Raw genomic sequence first — 20402 nt, forward strand, 5'->3', positions numbered from 1 at the left:
TGCATTCAGTGCTGGGGACCTCTGCTGGAAGGGGCCCATGCACTTAACCCTGAGCAGCCTGGGATCCACTACCCATCGGGGAACGGGTCGGGTCAGGAGTTGCATAGTGTCCGTGGGCTCAAAACAAGCCATTGTTCTCAGGGCCACCCAGAGAGCCATGTGACTTGTCTGCATGCAGAGGATGGACACGTGCGCTCCTGGAAAATACCCTTCAAGATTCCGCGGCTGCTTCCATGTGGTGCTGGTGCGGCCCACGAACTGGGCAGTATGAGCAGGTGTGGTGCAGCCCCCGTGGGCTCGGCCACTCCCTCTCCTCCCCGTGCTGCGGGGTAGGCCCAGGGGCAGGGGGTCCTGCCGTCGGGGGGCCCGGCTGAGTGTAGCTCAGCGAAGGATGAGGCCCCCCAGGGCTCCTCGCCTCCAGTCTGTATCTATTTGGCTCCCACGTACGTTGCTTGATGTGTGTTTTCGGCTTGCCACTGCTTTCGTGCTGTTCTGAGGAACGTCCACCTTCCGCTCCTGCCGCCAGCCACTTCAGGGTCTCCTTTCTCCGTTCCAAATGCCCGAGAGAAAGATCCAGGGTGTCCCGTTTATCTTTTTCAGCGAGGCCACTCGGCCACCTTCAGCCAATAGATGGGTGTCTTTGGAGGAGGTGCTGCTGTGGTGCGAGTGGTTGGAGTTTGGGGCGGACCGCATCCATGGCGCCCCCCTCACCCCAGGCAGGGCTGTGGAGGGCCCGGGCCCCTCAGCCGGGGCCGGAAACCCGGAAACCCGTCTGGTACGCAAGACGTGGGCCTCCGGGGGCTGGGCGCCCTTCGCTAACCCACATTTGCTTTGGGCACTTGCAGGGTAGGCGTGGATTCCCCGCTGCCCCCACCCTCCCCCGGGCCAGCGCTCCCCCGGGTCCACACAATGGGACTGTGAAGGCAGACACTTCTGGGGGCGCCGGAGCAGCTTGCATTCTGGAGGATGGGTGACGACAGACTCTCTGAACACCCCAAGCCCATGGAATTTCTCAACCTCCATTTGGGAGACAACCTGCAGCCCGGCCCAGGAGCACACCTGAGGGAAACGTGCAGCCTTCCTGACCCTCCCGAACCTCGTGGGGAACAGACCTGGGCCTCTGAGCCTCCTGAGAGGCCAGATGCTCTCCCCTCTTCCCAGGGGGAGCCCAGGCACAAAGCAGCGCCCCCCGGGTCACCCGGAAACAGCCATCCTCTGGGGAACCCGAGGCAGGGCCAGAGCACATCCACCCAGGTGGTGTTCTGGGCAGGCATCCTGCAGGCCCAGATGTGTGTCCTGGACCTGGAGGAGGAGCTGGAGAAGACAGAGGGGCTCAGGGCTGAGCTGAGGTGCTGTCTCCCTGCGGCCCCCGTGGAGCTCCCCCCTTTCCCCTCGAGCCCCGCAGGCCCCCGGAGCTCAGGCGTCCACCCCAGCTCACCGGTGGAGGCGGCCCAGCGGGGAGACAGCAGTGGCCCTGAGGCGGAGAACCAGCACTGTGTGTGGCCCAGGGAGGGAGGGACAGACTCCTCCCCGGAGTGGGGTGCTGAGGAGGAGAGTGTATTCTTCGACAATCCCCTCTTTTTGGAGAGCCCTCGCTCGGACACGAGTGCTTCTGGAGCTCGTTTTTCCTGGGGGCTCTCAGACTCCCATGAGCCCCAGTGTCCGCAGATCCTGGAGCCTCCACTCCCAGGAGGGGGAGTGCTGTGGGAACTGGCCAGCGAGCCGGGTTTAGGGGATGGCACAGCTGATTACAGCGGACGCACCACGCCTTCATTCCCTGTGCCCATCTACAAACCTCACTCCTTCTCGTGGACTGTGGAGGATGAGGCCACCAAGGGGACCCCTGAAGCACCTCCTGACTCGGGGGAGAGTGAGGTAAGCCGAGCCCTGGGGACCAACCCACGGCGGTGCAGAGGGACATAGAAGGAAAGGCCTTTCTCTGTGGTCACCGGGCCCAGAACACTCTTTTTAGATGCTAGGGCCTTTTGGAATCCTGAAGTAGTATAGCAGAAAAGCAGGCCCAGTGTGGCCTTCAGAATTACAGGACACTACAAATGCCGTGATGTCAACAGAACATGATGGCCAGTAAGTCCACAAATGTTTCCATCTCACCAGCTCCAGAGAGGCTGTGTCTGGACACATTTGGAGAACAAACAGCTCCTCCAATTGCAGTGTGTTCCAGGCCATTCTTAGACTCTACCCCTCCCACCTCCAGGACATTCCCAACCGTTAACAGGGCAGCGTTCAGCCTGCAAGATGACCTCTGCCCCAAGCAGGGAGATAGCTGTTTTAAGAGTCTGGTCTCTTGAGAGATTTCAGCATTTGGTTACTTTGAGTTCACCGTCTTTCATTCCCACCCAGGCACCTCCCTCCCCAGGGTCGATAGATCGGGTCGCATGACAATGGCAGAGATCCTTGATAGCAACTAGGACAAGCTCTGGGGACAAGTGACAGGAGACCGTAGGGAGCACAGTTTTCCCAGGGAGCCCTCTGCTCAAGAGATAAGGAAACTCAAGATGGCAGAGCGGGGCTGTAACTTTCTAATCTCTCGGGTCCCAAAGAACAATGCAGAAGTGCCAGTAACCAGACAGCTCTCCCACCTGACCCCAAGATCACAGGAGCTGCTAGGTACCGTTGGAGATCCCTGACCCGAAGGCTGGGGCGTCCAGTGCGGGGCGTTGTGGCTCTGTCCCGTGAGAGTGCATTCTCGCGACCTTGTTGCTCTAGGGCCCTTGGGGTCCTCAGAGGGAAGCCTGGGAGCCCCATCCTCACAGCAGGTGGCATCTGCTCCCATCCCAGTGCCTGGGCGCTGTCACCCTCCCTATAATACAGCCTGTCCTTGGGCTGGTACTGCAAGACCACGGAGGGAGGAGGACAGCGGCAGAGAAGACTAGAAGTCAGTGAGCATGGATGAGGGACTCTGGAGGCCTTGCGGGGTGCATTAAAGGCCCTAAGAACAGTTTCCCTCAGGTCAAACCTCTTGCCTCTCCTTCTCTCTCAGACTTCTCTGGCAGACAGTCTTGACCCTGCCCCACCTGCTGCATCCTGTGCGGACAAAGCATTGGCCTGGGAAACAGGACAAGTCGGATCTGATCCCAGCTCTGCCGTACGTCCTGTGCAACCTTGGGCAAGTTACTTACCCTCTCTCGGCACCCCCTTCCCCATCTGTATGGAGGAACGTGAGCCCTGGTGATTCTCGATTTTCGGGGCGGGCATCAGCACCCCTAGGATGCAGGTCTTCTCTCATCCAGGATTCCTCCTCTGAACTGAGGGCCCAGACTCGACTGGGGCCCTACTGTCTGGGTGGGAAGAGAGCAGGGAGGGAGGGGCCCTGGATACTCAAAGTCATTCTCCCCCCCTCCCCCTCCCCCCTCTCAGTGCCTCCAGGGCTCATGGAAATCCTGTGCCTCTCTCAACAGGCCCTGCCCAGCCCAGAAGGCTGGCAGACAGAAGAGGGTCCTTCCTGGCCCCAGGTGCCTCTGATCTCCCAGGACCGAGGTGAGATCTGTTATGGGCTCTGGGAAGTTGGGTGTGGGAGGCTTTGGATCTGGGTGGGGACAAAGATCTCCTTGGATCCATAGATATCATTAAGAAGTCCCATTGTATCGGGTTGAAACCAGAGCAGGGGTGAAATCCTGCTTCTCCTTCTGTGACTACATTCATACAATGGGTTTTAAAAATGCTCATTTCATAGAATTAATGAAGAAATGTGCCAAAGACCCAGCATTTCTGATGCCTGGGTCTTAGGGGTTTAGGAAGTCCTGAGCCCCAGGGTTGCCTGGAGACGGGAGTCCTGGGAGCCCTCTGCCTGCTGCCTCTGCATGTGGGAGGTCCCCGCCGCCGCCGCCTGCTGGAGGAGGGACAGAACGTGCTACCCAGCTTCAGGGGGAGGAGCCCCAGGGAGGGAGCCTGTGGAGGTGGCAGCCCAGGCGGTTTTCCCCTTGGCCCTCAGCCTGCTGCTCGCCCCATGTCAGCTTCCCTCCATGCTCTTCCTCAGGTGACAGTGATGCTGAGTGTCCCCAGGAGTCTGCTCTGCGCATCTTGGCTCCTGGCCCCTGGGGGAGCCCAGCCTCATCGCCAGAACCTAGCAGCCCCGAGTCTGAGAACAGAGGCCCCGGCCCCAGGCCCAGCCCCGTGTCCTCCCGGGAAGGCAGCCCAAAGCCCCGGGGCCCCCACTGGGACAGCAGTCTTCCTGAGCGGACACTAGATGCTTCACGCCCTTCACTCTTGGAGACAGATGGGGCAGAGCCACGTTTCCTGGAGAAAGAGGAGGCAGGAGAGGCCCCACAACCAGGGGAGGAAGTAAGGAGTGAAGGCCCAGCCAGGACTCCAGAGGCTGGAGCCGTCCAGCCTGGTGCTTGCTTGACCTCTGCAGAAGGGTAAGTGTCCGACTAACCAGCTCTCTGGCTTCTAATTGTGGATACATTTATGAATACCCTGGTCTGGATGGAGCATGAGAAATGCCCATTGGGATTTAACATACTAACATCTATTAAGCCAGGATTCTATGACTGGGTGTCAGCAGTTTTGAGCAATACTGGAGGGTTTGGAAGCACGCGAAACCCCAAAGCAGACAGACACATGGGGCGGGATTTGCGTGTGCTGAGGCAATGGACCAAGAGCCTGGACACCAGGAGAGGGGTGGGAGGTGTTCAGCGGACCTGACCAGGGCCATGTGCTCAGAACAACGGGAATCATGCTAGGCAGGGCGGGGAGTGGGAAGCTCAGAGCTTGTGATGTTGCTTGTCACATTGCTTTGACCTTGAGGAGGTGCCTGGGAGAAATCCATCAGTGAACCTTAGGCCAAGGGTATGGCTCAGATCTCAGGGGAAGCCAGAACCCCAAGGGGAAGTTTGACTGGAACCAAGGAAGTGGATCTTGGGGCCCATAGCAGGATCGATTAACCCCAGAACTGTGGTCAGAGGCAGGAATAGGACCACTGGGAAACCAACCTAGATGTCTGCCTGCCTCCGGAAACTGCAGGGGGCTGTCAGTGCCTGGGGCCTCCACCCAGGAAAGGGGTTTTGTTCTCTGGCTGGCCGAGGAGGGGACATCCTGAAGAGGCCGGGAGGAACCAGTGATGGTTTGGGTTGCACTAACTTGAGGGTCGGCCCCCCCTCCATGTCAGTGTCACTGGGTGATGGGGCCAGAACCTCAGGCAGTGTGTCTCTCTCATGCATCTGGAAAACTATACAACCTCTGGAGGTGTTGGGAGGCTTGGGAATCAGGGGAGTCTTTCAGGATCGGAGAAGAGAGGGCTCGTCATACCAAAACTAAAGTCAATTCAACCCAAAATAAAAGTAAGTAAATCCACCTGAAATGAGAACCATATGTTCATAGTAAGTAATGAAAAAAGGCTCGATTGGGGCTTTTCTTGCTATGAAGCTAAATATTACATAAATAAATAAGTTTAATCTTATTTTCAGCACAATATTGGATTAATTTTCCTGGCCCGAGTTTGCTGGTCCAACGGGATGTTTCATTTGTGCTTGACTATCACAGTGAGGTCATGGAGGTTATTTTTATCATATTTTATTTTTTCATTTTATTTCATTTCATTGCAATTAATTAAGTTTTTATTTTTTATTTGTTTGGGGTGGGGGAGAGGCCGAGAGAGAGGGAGACAGAGAGAGAATCCCAAGCAGGCCCCACGGCTCAATTCATTTAAAAACAGCTTCATTGAGAAATAATTTGCATACCATACAGTTCACGCATTTAAAATACACAGCCCCATGACAGTTTATATTTGCATTATTTTTTCCCCAGAAGTAACTCCCCATCTAGATATTATTTTAGTAACAACACTAGTCGACTAGGTCATTTCTGTAAAAGCATTTTAGAGCTTGCTCAGCTGATGATCAAATAGTTCTCTTCAGATGTGACGTGCGTGTCGTTATTTTTCTCCCTTCCAACTGTCCACCGGACCTAACTCCTTCAGTTCCTTGTTTGTCCCTGGCTTTTCTGCGATTCCTGGAATCTTCTGGCCTCACTGACACGGACTTCATGAAGCCCTGTGTTTTGGGGGGGTGAGATTTGTAGGTCACTTTTCAGTGGGGCTCCATTACGCTGGCCCCCCTGGGTGTGCAGGAGCCTCAGGGAGAAGTGAGCAGAGAAGACACGGCCCAGTCGGGGGCAGAGATGGGCGTCTGTGTTAGGAGAGAGGGGCTGTCGAGCGCAGCCTCATTTGATAAGTGGTCAGTCTATTCATGAACATTTGCAGGTTCTGCTGATGTTGTTTACCTGTACATCTCCGTAACTGTGGTCACTGGGATCTGGAATATTCCGATAAGGAGGATCCCCCAGCCCCAGCTGTCGTGTTGCAGGGGAAATGGAAGAGTCCGGCAGAGACTGGGCTTGGTGACTTCCAAAGTTCCGAGCATCAGATGCTGAGTGTTCCCCGAGGGTGTCGGGGCGGCCTGGTCCCGTGTATGTTCATAATAAGAACAGGTCACCATGTGGGCCCCTGAGGTGCGGGCTTGCTTTCCCACAGGGCTGCCGGTGTGAGAAGGAAGAGGTCGGAAGCCATCTCTGACCACACCCCCAGCTGTCGCCATGCCTGAAGCCAGTCTGGCTTCTTGTTCTTCCCTCACCCTTGCACCTTCCTTGGCTCCAGCTCTAGGAGGGAAGCCTGGGGCCGGGGCTGGGAGGGGCAAGGGGGCAAGGAGGCATCAGGAGCAGGGCAGGACAGGTGAGGGAGACAAGTGGCTGGTGGGGGTCGGGGAGACGAATGCCATCCCTCCTGGGGTTGGATTCAATACCACTGGCATCTTCAAAGGGCTGCACCTGCCACCTGAGGTGAACTGGGCCCAGAACGTCCTCGTGGTTTACCTGAGAAGGTGCTGGGTGCTAAGCTTGGCTCCAGCCCTTGCTGGCCTGTCAGGTACACCACCTCTCTGGATCCTCCCGGCGCCCAGGCCAGGCCAGGCCAGGTCAGGGACCAGTTTCCCCAGTGAGGCCCTGGTCCAGCTGCTCCCCCTCGCCCCCGGCACTCCAGCTCCCCTGCTGGGCTTTGGGTGTGGACTCTGAGCACCTCTTCCGTGACTGACCTGGAGGGACGCTTGACCCGGTCCTCCCTCCTGTCCATCCCATGTGGTAGTCTGAGGACACTGTTGGACCTTTGCAGGCTTCCTGAGAGCCCCATGCCCCAAGCGCAGTCCCCGGAGGAAGGCCAAAGGCCACAGACTGGAGACAAGCTGGCTAATGGTGTCAGCACCGACAAGGTGGCCTGCAACTTGGCCTCTCGCCTCTATCACCTGGAGGGCTTCCGGAAGTCTGAAGTGGCTGCCTACCTGCAGAAGAAGTAAGGGGCTTTGAGCCTGAGCACGGCTGGAGGTTGCGTCAGGAGAGGGAGAGTGGTCAACGGACTCCGTCCACTGGCCGCCCCACTGCTGACCTTCACCCCATCGTTCCTGTCCTGATCCGTCCCCCCCGTCCCCTTGCGGCGCCTTGCCTCTTCCTCTTAGTCCCACTTGTCACCCCTTCTCCACACTCTTGAGCCCTGCCTAGAGCCACCAGACCTGGCCACCTTGTCTCCCCCACCCAACTCCACGTGTCCTCCCCACTCAGCAGTAGACGGGTGCCCGTGGCAGACCAGACCTGGGCCGCCCCCTTACCCTCTCACCCTCCGCGGATGTGCGCAGGCCCTAGGGCCCCTCGGCATCCGCGGCCCCAGCCCAGACCCCTACCCCCCCACCCCCGCCCCCATGCGGGCTTCATTCCTATTTCCTTTCCGCAGCAATGACTTCAGTAGGGCCGTGGCTGAGGAGTATTTGTCTTTCTTCCAGTTTGGAGGCCAGAGCCTGGATCGAGCCCTCCGGTAAGGCCTCCAGGCCCTCTCTGGGGAGGAGGGATGGCTGGGAGGTGCTACCCCGGTGAGGCCAGACTCTGATCGGCCCCCAGCTCTGGAGCCTGCTGGCTGCCGCAGCCCGGGCTCTGGCCTGGACTCTGACCCTCCTTCCAGGGACTTCCTGCAGGCCCTGGTGCTCAGCGGGGAGACTCAGGAGCGGGAGCGAATCCTCTACCAGTTCTCCAAACGCTTCCATTACTGCAATCCTGGGGCCTTCTCCTCCGCAGGTAGGGAGGCGTGGGTCCCGAGGGCAGGGCAGGGCATGCTGGGGTGCCTGGGAGAAGGATGGCATGGGAGTGTCCCCCGGGTCTGCTCAGGCGTCCACTGGGTAGCAGCCCGTGGGAGCGTGTCCGGGGGCTGTGGAGAACCAGAAGCACCTAGGGTCACCCTGCCCCGCGTGGGCAGTGGAAAGGCAGGAGTCGTGGTTGTAACGAGCTTCCTCTGTACTCCCCTCCCTCCGGGGCAGATTCCGTTCACACCTTGACCTGTGCTGTCATGCTCCTCAACACGGACCTGCACGGACAGGTGAGGGGCGGGGGAGCTCGAGGCCAGCGGCCTGGGATAGGGTCATGGAAGGGCTCCAGGGGAGGTAGGTATGGAGGACTGGAGAAGGTTCCAGAGTGGCCGACAGGGGGGTTATTCTCTGCGGGTGGGGAGTGTGTGCCCGCTGCCCCACCTCTCGCAATGGCCACAGAACATTGGGAAGAGCATGAGCTACCAGGAATTCATAACCAACCTGAACGGCCTGCGGGACGGCGGGAACTTCCCAAAGGAGCTGCTGAAGGTAAGACACAGGGGGCTGCCCCCTGGGTTCGTGATGCCGGGGCTCCCTCTGTAGCTCCTTGTCCCCCGGGGGCGGGGGGGTGGGTGATGCTCAGCCTGGGCCTGGCTCTGCTGCCATGCCCTTGGGAGGCCACGGCCCGTTTATGGAAGGTACTAGAGTGTGCGTCCTCGCCGGCAGCAGCACCTTGGAACTTGTTGGCTTGTGTGAATTCGTAGGCCCCCTGCCTTGGACCTACTGAATTAGAATCTCTGGGGCTGGGACCCCCTAAAATGTTCTCTGAAGTTTCCAGGTGATTCTGAGGCATGGGGAATCTGAGATACACTGGGGTTTTGGGTTCTCGGAACGAACAAAGGGCAAGGTTTTAAGTGGCAGTAAGTCTAAGACTTAGGAGCTGGATATTCTAGGGTTTGAATTCTCGTCTTGGGCAGCTTGCTCGAGTTCGTCCTGGGGTAGCGCCCACTTTACAGTGTGGTGCTCACAATGAAATAAAGGTCGTCGGGGGCCTAGCACGGCGCAGGGCACACAGAGTTTCACATGCAATGATGCACTGGTTCTTTTGTCTGTGTGGTGAACATTTCTGGAACTCTCGCTGTGTGCCCGGCACCCTGCGAGGCATTGCCAGGACTACGAAGGCAAGCGAGATGCACGGCCGTGAATACCCTTTGTTAGGTCACTTTCTCATTCCTTCACCATCCATTTGTTGCCCCTGTTTGTCAGCTGTCCCTGCTCTCAGATCCCTCTGGGCAGGATGGTACTGGATGATTCATTTCCTTTCCGGGAGAACTAGCTCAGGCCTCCCTAAGCTCAGGTAGGGACTAGGATTGCTTTGCTCATCCTGTCTGCAGCGTCGGGCACGGTGCCTGGCACGTGGTGAGTGCTCCGTAAACGGTCGCATGCACGCACGCACGGGCACATGGATGCACGCGTGAGCTGCTTCCTGCTCGAGGAGGAAGGGCAGCTGTGCTGGGGGTGGAAGAGGCAGACCGCAGCTTGCCCCTGTCCTACCTCTGCCGGGCAGAGTCTGGGCCCCACGGGCCGAGGCTCCCTGCCCACTGTGTGCTTCTGCTCTAGGCCCTCTACTGGTCTATCCGAAGTGAGAAGCTTGAATGGGCCGTGTAAGTGAGAGTCCCCCTTCCCTCCACTCCCCGCTCCCCTCCCCTGTCTCTGGGCCTGCCCTCCCTCCACCCGCCCACCTGAGAGTTGGAGGAGCCCGGGGGAGGCAGGGGGGCCTGGACAGTGCTCCCCTCTGAGTGGGGTGCAGCCAGAGGCCGGGCCCTGGGTGAGTCTCCAAGAGGGTAGAGGGGTCCAGGTAACACCTGGAGAAGCCAGGGGCCGTGGGGGGTGGGGATAACAGGAATGGATGGGCTGGCTTTGAAGGACTCCTTTGGGGGGTCCTGGGGTACGGCTCCCCAGCGAGAGAGAGAGGATGGAGGGTGCTGAGGCCGTGGGCACCTCCTGGTGGCCTTTGCCCAGTCAGTACCCCCGGCCGGATTCTCTGATGTCCAGGGATGAAGAAGACGCAGGCAGAGCAGAGAAGGCCCAGGTGTCTTCCCACATCGGCAAGATGAGCAGCCCCTTCCTCCAGCTGGCCCAGAACCCCACAGCACCCACCTACAAGCAGGGCATCCTGGCTCGGAAGATGCATCACGATGCGGATGGCAAGAAGAGTGAGTGCCTGCTGCCCTGCTGTGTGGAGAGCTTGTGTCTGCCGCCGAACCCGCGTGTGTGTGCGTGCGGGCGTGCAGAGTGGCTCGGCACAGGGCCACGGGCTGACGTGTGGGCCGGCGTGCAGGAAGATGGCACGGGTCAAGGACAGGCAGCCTGTGTTCCTTCCTTGATGGTGACCATGTGCTGGGCGCCGGCTAGGACGCCAGGGGGCGGGGGTGCAGAGACAAGACAGACCTAGGTACTCCCTGCCCCCCAGCCCCCCGTGGTAAGGGGGAGGTTAGATGAGCACATTGGTGTCTGGGATAAAAGGTGGACATGGCTGAGGGGTGTAGGGAGGGTGAGATCAAGTATGGGGGTGTGGAGGAGGGCTAGGTTTTGGTTTGGTTTGTGGGGGTGAGATGTGGCGGACAGGGATGGGTGAGGCTTCTGGGGAATGATGGTATCTGAGCTGAACCTTGGAGGACAAGAGGCCAGAGGGCATTCCCCTCAGACAAAGGAGCAGGCAGAGTCTGCTGGGAACAGGGTGTGTGTGACAGAATGGCAGGAGGTGCGTTTGGCCTCACTCCGCAGACAGGTGGAGACTTTAGAGCAGGGCAGCCACAGGACCAGAGCAGTAATGGGATCTTGGATGGATAGGACAGGGTGCGGTGACCGGCCAGGGAACTAGCATTGGGCCGCAAGAAGCCACAGGGCTTGAGCAAGGGTGGGAGGTGACTCCAGGGAAGCCAGCCTTCTTCTGCAAGAGGACCTAAGCCCCTGTGCCTCTCTGGATGGGACCAGAAAGACGTCTGATGAATTCATATCCTACTCCGGTCAGGGCCATGCCTCATCGAACCTCTGCCCTCACATCTGCTTTTGTTGTTGTTTGTGGGGTCCGAGCATGACTGCCTGGGTGTGAGGCGTGGCACCTGCTTGTTCCTGATTGTTTTGTGGTGTTGGTATGTCGCTGAGTGTTTACGTGCACCTGGGGAGGGACTGAGTTGGCGGGGAGAGGGGACAATGTGTGTCTGAGTCTGGTTGGGGTACCAGCACCTCCTGTGTGTTCTGCTCCTGGGGCAGCGCCGTGGGGCAAGCGCGGCTGGAAGATGTTCCACACCTTGCTTCGAGGGATGGTCCTCTACTTCCTGAAGGTAGGAAGGGGGTGCACAGCCCTGACAGGCAGGGTGGGGAACAGGGAAAGGCCCAGAATGGTTCGGACGGTGGGCCCCTGTGATCACCTCTTTTCTGAGACCCTGTGCCCCATGGCAGGGAGAGGACCACTGCCCCCCTGCAGGGGAGAGCTTGGTGGGACAGATGGTGGACGAGCCCGTGGGGGTGCACCACTCGCTGGCCACGCCGGCCACCCATTACACCAAGAAGCCGCACGTCTTCCAGCTGCGGACTGCCGACTGGCGCCTCTATCTCTTCCAGGCTCCGTAAGTCCCCGGGGGGATGGACCAGCAGCAAGGCCCTGGCTCTCTTGTCCCTGGTCCCTTGCTCACCACTCTCTGATGGCTGCTGGCCGGGGCCCTGGTGGGAGCAGGAGAATGCTGCGGCTGGCAGGGGTCCTAGGGGTCCTGCACCTGCTCCCCTGACCCCACCCACTTTGCCACTGCAGCGCCTCTTCCCTGGTCGAGCCTCCCGCCCCCCCATCAACCCTCCTACTTCCGAACCTAGGATTCCAGGAAGCCTCTAGCAATTGATTTTTTTTTTTTTTTTTTTTTTTTTTGCCTTTGATCTAAAATCTGTTGCCTTCCTAGATTTTCCTCTTTGACGGATGATAAAAACCACCGGCAGAGGTCAACCACCTCGACTGGTGGCCAGGCTTCTGGCTTTTTGAGGCGCTGGGTCCTGAGAGTCTGGAAGGCTGTGCAGACCACTGGAGGCTGGGGGGAGAGAGGCAGGGCCGACTCTGTCACCTTGGGGTCTGACGGCCTCCTCTGCCCTCAGCACTGCGAAGGAGATGAGTTCCTGGATCGCGCGCATCAACCTGGCGGCCGCCACGCACTCGGCACCGCCCTTCCCGGCCGCGGTGGGCTCCCAGCGCAGATTCGTCCGGCCCATCCTGCCTGTGGGCCCGGCCCAGAGCTCCCTGGTAAGGGGAAGGGGACTGCCCGGGCCCCGGGGACGAGGTGGGAGATGGCTGCGCACCTGGCCTAGGAACCGGGAGGGGGGTGCGGTGCTCACCTGGGCCTGGGAACCAAGGGAGGATGTGTGGGCTGCGCACCTGGGGCCGGGAACGGAGGGGGGTGCAGTGGGACAGCTTCCCCCTCCGCCTCCCGCTCCCAGGAGGAGCAGCATCGATCCCACGAGAACTGCCTGGACGCTGCCTCCGACGACCTGCTGGATCTGCAGAGGAACTTACCGGAGCGGCGGGGCCGGAGCCGCGAGCTGGAGGACTACCGCTTGAGGAAGGAGTACCTGGAGTATGAGGTCAGGCTCCTGAGTCTCCGCCCTCCCTGCTCTCTCCCGCCCCCTCGGCTGGGCCCTCTGCCGCCCTCTCGTGGCCGCATCCGGCCTTGCAGCCTTCGTTCCCGGGGCCGCTCAGGGCTGCGGGAGGCCTTGTGTGCGCTCTCGCGTGCAGGGGCTTGCACAAAGTGTGCGTGTCCGTGAGCACTCAGACCCCTTCACTTCTTCTCCTGGGGGTACCTAGAAGCTGCTTGTCTGGAAACACTCACAGGGGACGTTTTATCACTTTCACCTAAGAGTATACTGTATTTGGTTTTACCTAAATTGAAAGGAAAACGGTATTTTAGTTGAATTATTTCCCCTAATACCTACCTAGTACTAATAGGCAGTATTTATGGAGCTTGTCTTACTTGCCTGTATTATCTTGTTTAGTTGTCTAACAACTCTGGGGTAGGGACCGTTATCCTCACTTTACAGATGAGCAAACAGGCAAGGAGAGATTAAAACAGCTTGTCCAAACCTGATGAATTCATATCCTACTCCGGTCAGGGCCGTGCCTCATTTATAATCTTTTTTTTTTATAAAGATTTTATTTATTTATTTGAGAGAGAGAATGAGAGGGGGGAGGGTCAGAGAGAGAGGCAGGCTCCCTGCTCAGGGAGGGTCAGAGAGAGAGGCAGACTCCCTGCTGAGCAGGGAGCCCGACGCGGGACTCGATCCCGGGACTCCAGGATCATGACCTGAGCCGAAGGCAGTCGCTTAACCAACTGAGCCACCCAGGTGCCCCTCATTTATAATCTTAACTGAGGACCTTTTTAGCCCTCTGATCGATGCCGCACTGTTTTATCCCCTGACCCCCCAGCTGACCCCCTATCCCCTTACACCTTACACCTCTGGTCAGTGCACACGTTCTGGGACCCGAAGCGGGAGGGGTAGGTGAGGGGCAGTATGAGAACAGAGGGGGTCAGAGCCATCCAGAGGTGGAGACCAGAGAAGGGAGCGTCCGTGTCATCCCCGGCTGTGTTTGCGGGGCCTCGTGCTGCCCCCTCCCTGCCTTTGTGGTCCATCCCTTGGCTTGTTAGGTGCATCCTCAGCCGTCGGTACACTGCTTCGCAGGGGCCCTGGGGTGACAGGACCCGCTCTGCCTGCAGAATTCTAGCCTCTCCCTGCCCATGAGCAGCTGCGACCTGTAGCAAGCCCCTGCCCCTCCCTAGACCTCATTCCCCTCCTTATAAAGTGGAGACAATGATTCCTGGGCCACCCAGCCACCCAGGGCTGGTGGGGTGGAGGATGAGCATGCACTTAATACACTGGGACCCGTATCCGAAGGCTGCTAGTTACGGAGGCTTTCGGAGTGTTAAACAGATGAAGGTAGTTAGCATCCCGCTCTCCAGATGCCGATTGTTAAAATGCGATTCAGACTCAATTAGGCTTCAGTACAGATGTGAGCTGTTTGTGTGCAGTGCCGCACAGATCAGGCCTAGTGGGTTATGGATATTTTAGTGTCTCGGGGATGTAACATGTTCTGGAGACGTTAGTTACAGCACTACAGGGTGGTGGCTGTTAGAACAGGGCTGGGCTGGTTATAATACTGTCCAGATAACTGCAGGGTTTGGGCACGGATGTGGCTCCTGTGTCCTGCAAAGTCCGCTTGCTCAGGCTCGGTGCGGACGTTGGCTGTTGGTCCAGCCCTCTTTCTGCAGAAATCTTTACCACCAGAGCTGTGTACACGTGGGAGCAGTCTGCCCCTCATGATTCCGGCCTCCTCCCGCCCTGGAGCTGAGGTGACGCTAAGGTGGTGGGGCCCATGTGTTGCAGAAAACCCGCTACGAGACCTATGTGCAGCTGCTGGTGGCCCGTCTGCGCTGCCCCTCAGATGACCTGGACCTGTGGGAAGAGCAGCTGGGGAGGGAAGCCGGAGGCACTCAGGAGCCCAAGCCCAGCCTGAAGAAGTCCCACTCCAGCCCATCCCTGCACCAGGAAGAGGCCCCCACCACGGCCAAGGTGAAGCGCAACATCTCAGAGCGCAGAACTTACCGGAAGATCATACCCAAGAGGAACCGCAATCAGCTCTGAAGCTGGCACCACCACAAGGACTCTGGCCCTGTGTTCGGGGGGGGACCTGAGATGAGACCCCAGGGAGGAGCCTTGTTTCAGGGTCCGTGTTGGAGCATGAGGCCCTCCCCTTTCCCGCTGAAGGACAGGCCCTGTTTCTCTGCAGTCCTCACTGGAGCTCTCCTAATACTGCTGTGCCCACCCCCACGGCAGCCCCAGCTGCCCCAGTCCCTGCTCACTCCCAAGGGAGGACAGAGGTCAAGGGATTGGCTGTACTCCCATGTCACCCTCCCCCCTTCCACAATCCAGAGTGGCCACATTTCTTGGGCCTGGGGGCAGCTCAGCGCTTATTTGAGAATCAGAGCACCCGCGGGCCCTGAGCTTCCGGAAGGGAGGCTGGGGCAATGGAAGCCTCTGGGCAGTCAAGCCAGGGGAGCCACAGCCCTGAGGATGGTCTTGCTCTGGGAGTCAGGTGACCTGCGGTGAGAGGTCCTGGGAGACCCCAGCCAGCCTCAGGTGACTGGGAGATCAGGGTTGCTCGGCCCCGCCCCCTGACAGGTAGGCCTTCAGGGGGGCTTCGAGGACAAACTCGGTGAGGCTGACTCTGGGGCCCTGGGCCTTTGTGTCCTTTCTCCCTACAATCATCCACACACCCGGGGCAGATGAGAGAGGCCCCACCTCACACACCCAATTGCTAATCATCAGAGCAGAGCCCTTGGTGGTCAGTGAGGGCCAGAAGGGGTTGGGGCCTCCAGAGCTCCGTGCAGAGCCCTGGGAACAAGGGGCCTTTGTTTCCCCAGAGCAGGGAAGGATTCAGAGCGGGTTCAGACCCCTGGGAGAGGCCGAGAGGCAAGAGGCCGTGATACATCCCCTGGGGTCTCTCTTGGAAGGAGCTGGTCTGAGAACTGGGAGGGCCAGGTAGAAGGCTGGCTCCCTCCCACACACCCCATCCCATAAAGTTGCATTCCCAAGGAGGGGCACCAGGGCACCTTCCAGACCCCTCTTTCTCCCCGCCAGCTCTCAGGGGGCTTTGCTGCCTTTCCTGGGCAGTGCCCCTGTGCTGCCCTCTGGCTGCCTCCCAGCTGGGCTCTGGGGGAGGTTCCGGACACTCAGGGACCTCAGGCTCTGCCTGTGGGAAGGAGGCTGGGTTGGCGAAGCAGCCACCATTGTCTCTGTTCAGCCAAGTGTGCGAGCAGGCTGCCCGCCAAGAGGGCCTCTGCTGCCTGTCTGCGGCCTGCTGGCTGGCGCACTGCTCTCCCGCCTTCCTGCCGGGGCCCCTCTCCTCCCATCTGTGCTGGAAACCAGCCCTGGGGTCTGGAACGCCACCAAGTGGGGCTGGCCCTTGGGGACCACAAGGGGTGTCTGGCCAGGGCTCAGGGCCGGGCCGGGTACCCAGTGGGTGCACAATACATGCAGGCCAGTGAAGAAGGAGGTGTGCACGAATGTGTCAGGGAGGGTCAGGCAGATGTGCGCAGCTGGAGCCACCTGCAGGGGGCCAGGCTGGGTCTCCCTTCGCCCGGGCGTGTCTGTGCCTATGTGGGTCTGTGTGCCTGTATTTGTGTGTGTGTGTGTGTGTGTGTGTGTGTGTGTGTGTGTGTGTGGAGCACTGCGCTTGCAGGCTGTCAGAGCCTTGGGGGGCCTCAATCATTTGTTCATCCACTCATTTGTTCATTCATTCATTTCACAAATAATATTGACCACTTTTTATGGGCCAGGACGAGGGCATTCCAGAATGACTGAAACACGTCTCTGGCCCCCCGGCGGTAGCAGTCCTGTTCTCTGGTTCCTTGCTGTCACATAGAGGTGCACTTCATCTTGCGGGGGAGGCCTGCTGAAGACACATTCCCACCCTCTGCTCAAGGATTCAGATTCAGTAGATCTGGGTCAGGGGCACGGATATATATTTTTAAAGCAGCTTGGGTCACTGATGTGCAGTTAATAGGTGAGAACTAGCAACAAGTAGATGTGACTTGTCCCAGGACCGACACGAGCTTGGCCTTGAGTGGGTTATTTGACCTCACTGAACATGTACCCATATTCCTAAAACCAGAATAAAAGGTGAAGGTTTGTCTGCATTTGTGCACGTGTGTGGCACTTCGATGCTGCTTTGCTCGTGTGGAATGGCACCTTTCACCTGGGCACCTGAAGCCTCCCGAGAGATCCGGGCTTCAGGGCGCCACCACCTGGCACAGCTCGCAGACTGCGTGGTTAGGCTGCAGTTGTGACATGTGACCGCTGGGGGGCGGGCTTGTATCTTTCAAGTTTGTGGGGCCCGGGTGTCCAGCTGCAGAGCTCCGCTCCCTGAAGAAGAGGAAGTTAAGTCTGTTTGTCCCCAACCATCAGCAGAACCAGGACCTTCCACTTCCCTAAACCCACAATGGTCCAGGTCAGGCCTCCCACCTTCTGGAGAAGTCAGCCTTGCAAACGGTTCTGACTCTTGACATCTTCCTGCAGATGGACAGGAAAAAGGTTTTCCGGAGCTATATGGGGGCAGCCTAGAGTTCCCCAAAGAATTGTCCCCACAAAAGTGAAAACTGAGTGAGCTCCCAGTCCCAGTCCTGAGGTGTGGGGCAGATCTGACCCACAGGCCTCCGTCTGACCTTGTGTCCACCCTCGCTTCCTTTCCCATCTGGGAAGTGGGTTGGGGCATCTCTTTGCAGACATGGCACAGGCACAGGTTCTTGGTGATGAGCTCAGGCCCTGTAAGGCTGGCTGAAGTTTGTCTTTGGTTCCTTCATTCCCTTCTAGGGGGGCTCAGCCTCCAGGGCCCTGGGCCCGCCATGACCCAGGTGATAGCCCAAATGTAACCTCTTCCTGGTCTCCCGGCATCTCCGTTTTGTGTGGCTTTCTGCTGATAACATTCATTTGTTGGTTGTTTGCCAGGCGCCAGAAAAGAGTAAAAGGCCGCTGAGGCCCAGGGCTTGGGTCCTTTCCTTTTGGGGGTCAGAGTCCAATGGCGACAACAGGTGGGCTGTATTGGAAGGAGCTGGGCTGCAGGGATGGGGTGGGGGTGGGCAAGGGAAACGCGGCAGTAAGGTGGAGGGGCAGGTCACACAGGACCTCGCCTGCCACCGAGTGGGCTGTACCAGCCGGAGAGGCACAGGCTCGTGGCTTGGGAGGCAGCCAGCCTGGGAGTCTTGCTTTAAGAAATGACTTGAGTGAATAAGGCCAATAGGTAGAGTCAGAATAAGGCCTGGAGACCCTCTGTACTACCTGTGCAACTTTTCTGTAAGTCTAAAATAAAAAATGAAAACGGGGGAAAAAGCCAATGGCCGGGAAACTTAGGACAACCTGGCAATGCCCCCTCCGGCCCTTCTCCCTCCCTTACCGCCCCCCCAGGCGCATGCCGGCACATATTCGCACATACTTATGGCTTTCCTGAATGCCACACTCTCTGCCGGGGCTCCTCCCCACTGCCCCTCTGCCAGCTTTCCTGGCTGTCTCTGTCCCCTTGCCGTCTAACCATGGCTCACACCTTCACCTGTCCCTTCCTCCTCCCTTCACTAGAAGAAGAGGTGCTCACTGCATTCCTGGGACTGACCTCCTCCCCGAGACCACACACCACCCCTGCTTCTCCTGCCTACCATGACCGCTCTCCCTTGGCGGTCCCATCTGAGTCTTTGGGCCTATTTTCTACCCCCTTCCTTATCCCTTGCAAACAACTTCCAGTATATCGCCCTCACGAGGAAAAAGGAACAGAAAAACCTGCATTTGACTCTTCACATGCTGGGGCTGAGACCCACAGATGTGTGGTCTTTGCCAGCTGTTTCTCTCCAGTTCACACCTGGCTCCCATTCACACCTGGCTCCCGCTCACACCTGGCTCCCACTCACACCTGGCTCCCATTCACACCTTGCAAACTGGCTTCTGCTCTACCCTTCCCTGAAATGGGGACACACCAGAAGGGCCACTGATGACCCTTAATCCTCAAATCCAATGTCTTCTCAGCCTTCATGCCCCTCACCTCTCAGTGACCTTTGACCCAGAGACCTGCCTGGCCCTGCACAAGGCCCAGCGCGATCTGGTCTCAGCAGCCGGGACCGGGAGTCGGACTGCCTGGTATCGAGTCCCAGCAGTCCCTTTTCTAGCTGACTGCAGGCCAGTTACCTAGCCTCTTGTACTTCGGTTTGCTTCTTTATCAAATGGGGATAGTAATGCTATTTACCTCACAGGGTCTTTGTGAAGAATAAGTAAAATTATGCACGTAAACATCTCAGAACAATGCCTGGCACCAAAGGAAAGCCTAGCAAGTTAGCTATTAGTTCACGGCCTTGCTGGCCTTACCACATGCACGCTACCCTCCTTGGGGCCCAGCTTAGGTTCTGCGAATGCAACCAAGGCCTTGGCTTTCCTTCTTCCTGGAAGGTGCAAGTAACAAATTTGAACTCAAATAGGCTTTAGCAAAAAAATGGGGGGGGGGGCATTTCATCGCTCCCATAATGGGACAGTCTATATCCAGGTCAGTTAAGGCTTGAACTAGGGCTCTGCACTGCGCTTACCCCCTTCTGTTCTTCTGGGCTCCATCTCCCAGGCTAGGAGGCAGGAGCAGCCCTCATGGTCCCAAGATGGACCCCGTAGCTACCAAATCGCCCTCTTCTGGGTGCCAGTCTAGCCCATAGAGACCATCTGCTTCTTTCCAGGAATAGAGTCTCTCTGAGCTGCCCACTTTGAGCCATGTGCCCCCCTTTGAGCCAACCACTAGGGTCAGGGGCTTAGGGTAGTCAGAGTCCACCTTCTGAGATGGGGGTGGTGGTGGGACAGTATCACGCAAAAGATGGGGACTGGGACCAGCTGCGGAGAAATTCTAAGTCCTACTAGTACGAGGAAGGGGAGGAAACCAACTGTATCTGGATGCTGTCTCCTCCAGGAAGCCTTCCTTGAGCCCTGCTCCCCCAGTTAAGTCTGTAACTTTCTACATCCCTTGCTTCCCCTGCTCTCCCCTCATTCACTTCCCTCTTCTTTCTGTCTCTGCTCCCAGTAGAACGTACGCTTCCCAAGGGTAGGAGCTGGGCAAGTTGGTTTCCATCGCTCAGGGCCCCACACCTGCAGTCTAAAAGTGTAGCTCTCAAAACTGTATCCCCCCTGGGCTTCTGGCCTCCATGTTCTCCTGGTTCTTCCCCCTTCTTACACGTTCTCTTTCTGTCTTTCCTCTGCTTGCTCCTCCTACCCCTGAACTCAGCCTTCCTCCCAGGTGCGGCTTTTGGAGGCCTTCAGGATAGCTTCTGGGAAAGCCTCCTGATGTAAATAAACCTCCAGCTCTGGTCTCCGTGCTGGATTTCAGTCCCAGAGTTCTAAATGGGCAGGACGTGGCCCTCAATAATCTTCCTGGAGGGGGTAAGTTTCTGTACAGATGTTACTTATTACACGTAAGACTGGATTTAGTGTCGTCCCCCTAAACCTGTCCCCTTCTGACTCCCCTGTTTCTATTAATGATTCTCTGATGGTTCTGTGACAGTGGATTTGAGAGGCAACACACCAGGATTATGAGGATATTTGAGCCAAATGGGCCTTTGCCTCACCTTTGGTGTCAGGCGGAAGCTTCTGGTTTTCTGACGTCTTTGTCTCCGTTGGTGTGACACGGACAGGGTCTGGAGGAGGTACATGGACAGAAAAGCGATGACTCTCTCAGTCCGGTAAGGGACCGTGAAACCCTTCCACCTG

At 58.1% G+C, this 20402-nt stretch overlaps 1 protein-coding gene across 5 annotated transcripts in view; it reads left to right on the forward strand.

Annotated features, from left to right (window-relative positions):
- The window catches only part of PSD4 (pleckstrin and Sec7 domain containing 4), a 34736-nt gene extending 17920 nt beyond the window's left edge, over positions 1-16816 (forward strand). For 2 of the 5 annotated variants that reach the window (XM_044918718.1, XM_021697446.1), the window contains exons 2-17: positions 846-1875; positions 3002-3127; positions 3420-3498; positions 3998-4379; positions 7124-7300; positions 7736-7816; positions 7961-8073; positions 8313-8371; positions 8541-8630; positions 9702-9745; positions 10137-10297; positions 11358-11428; positions 11547-11713; positions 12228-12372; positions 12567-12710; positions 14505-16816. In XM_044918718.1, coding sequence (XP_044774653.1) covers positions 967-1875; positions 3002-3127; positions 3420-3498; positions 3998-4379; positions 7124-7300; positions 7736-7816; positions 7961-8073; positions 8313-8371; positions 8541-8630; positions 9702-9745; positions 10137-10297; positions 11358-11428; positions 11547-11713; positions 12228-12372; positions 12567-12710; positions 14505-14762 — 3006 coding nt within the window. In that variant the 5' untranslated portion in view covers positions 846-966 and the 3' untranslated portion in view covers positions 14763-16816. Of the gene's footprint in view, positions 1-845; positions 1876-3001; positions 3128-3419; positions 3499-3997; positions 4380-6096; positions 6103-7096; positions 7301-7735; positions 7817-7960; positions 8074-8312; positions 8372-8540; positions 8631-9701; positions 9746-10136; positions 10298-11357; positions 11429-11546; positions 11714-12227; positions 12373-12566; positions 12711-14504 lie in introns of all 5 variants that reach the window. The other 3 variants (XM_044918719.1, XM_021697448.1, XM_021697447.1) reach the window with 3 other exon arrangements.
- The last annotated feature ends 3586 nt before the right edge of the window (positions 16817-20402 follow it).

This window comes from Neomonachus schauinslandi, chromosome 10 (assembly GCF_002201575.2).
Source record: "Neomonachus schauinslandi chromosome 10, ASM220157v2, whole genome shotgun sequence".
Taxonomy (NCBI): Eukaryota; Metazoa; Chordata; class Mammalia; order Carnivora; family Phocidae; genus Neomonachus; species Neomonachus schauinslandi.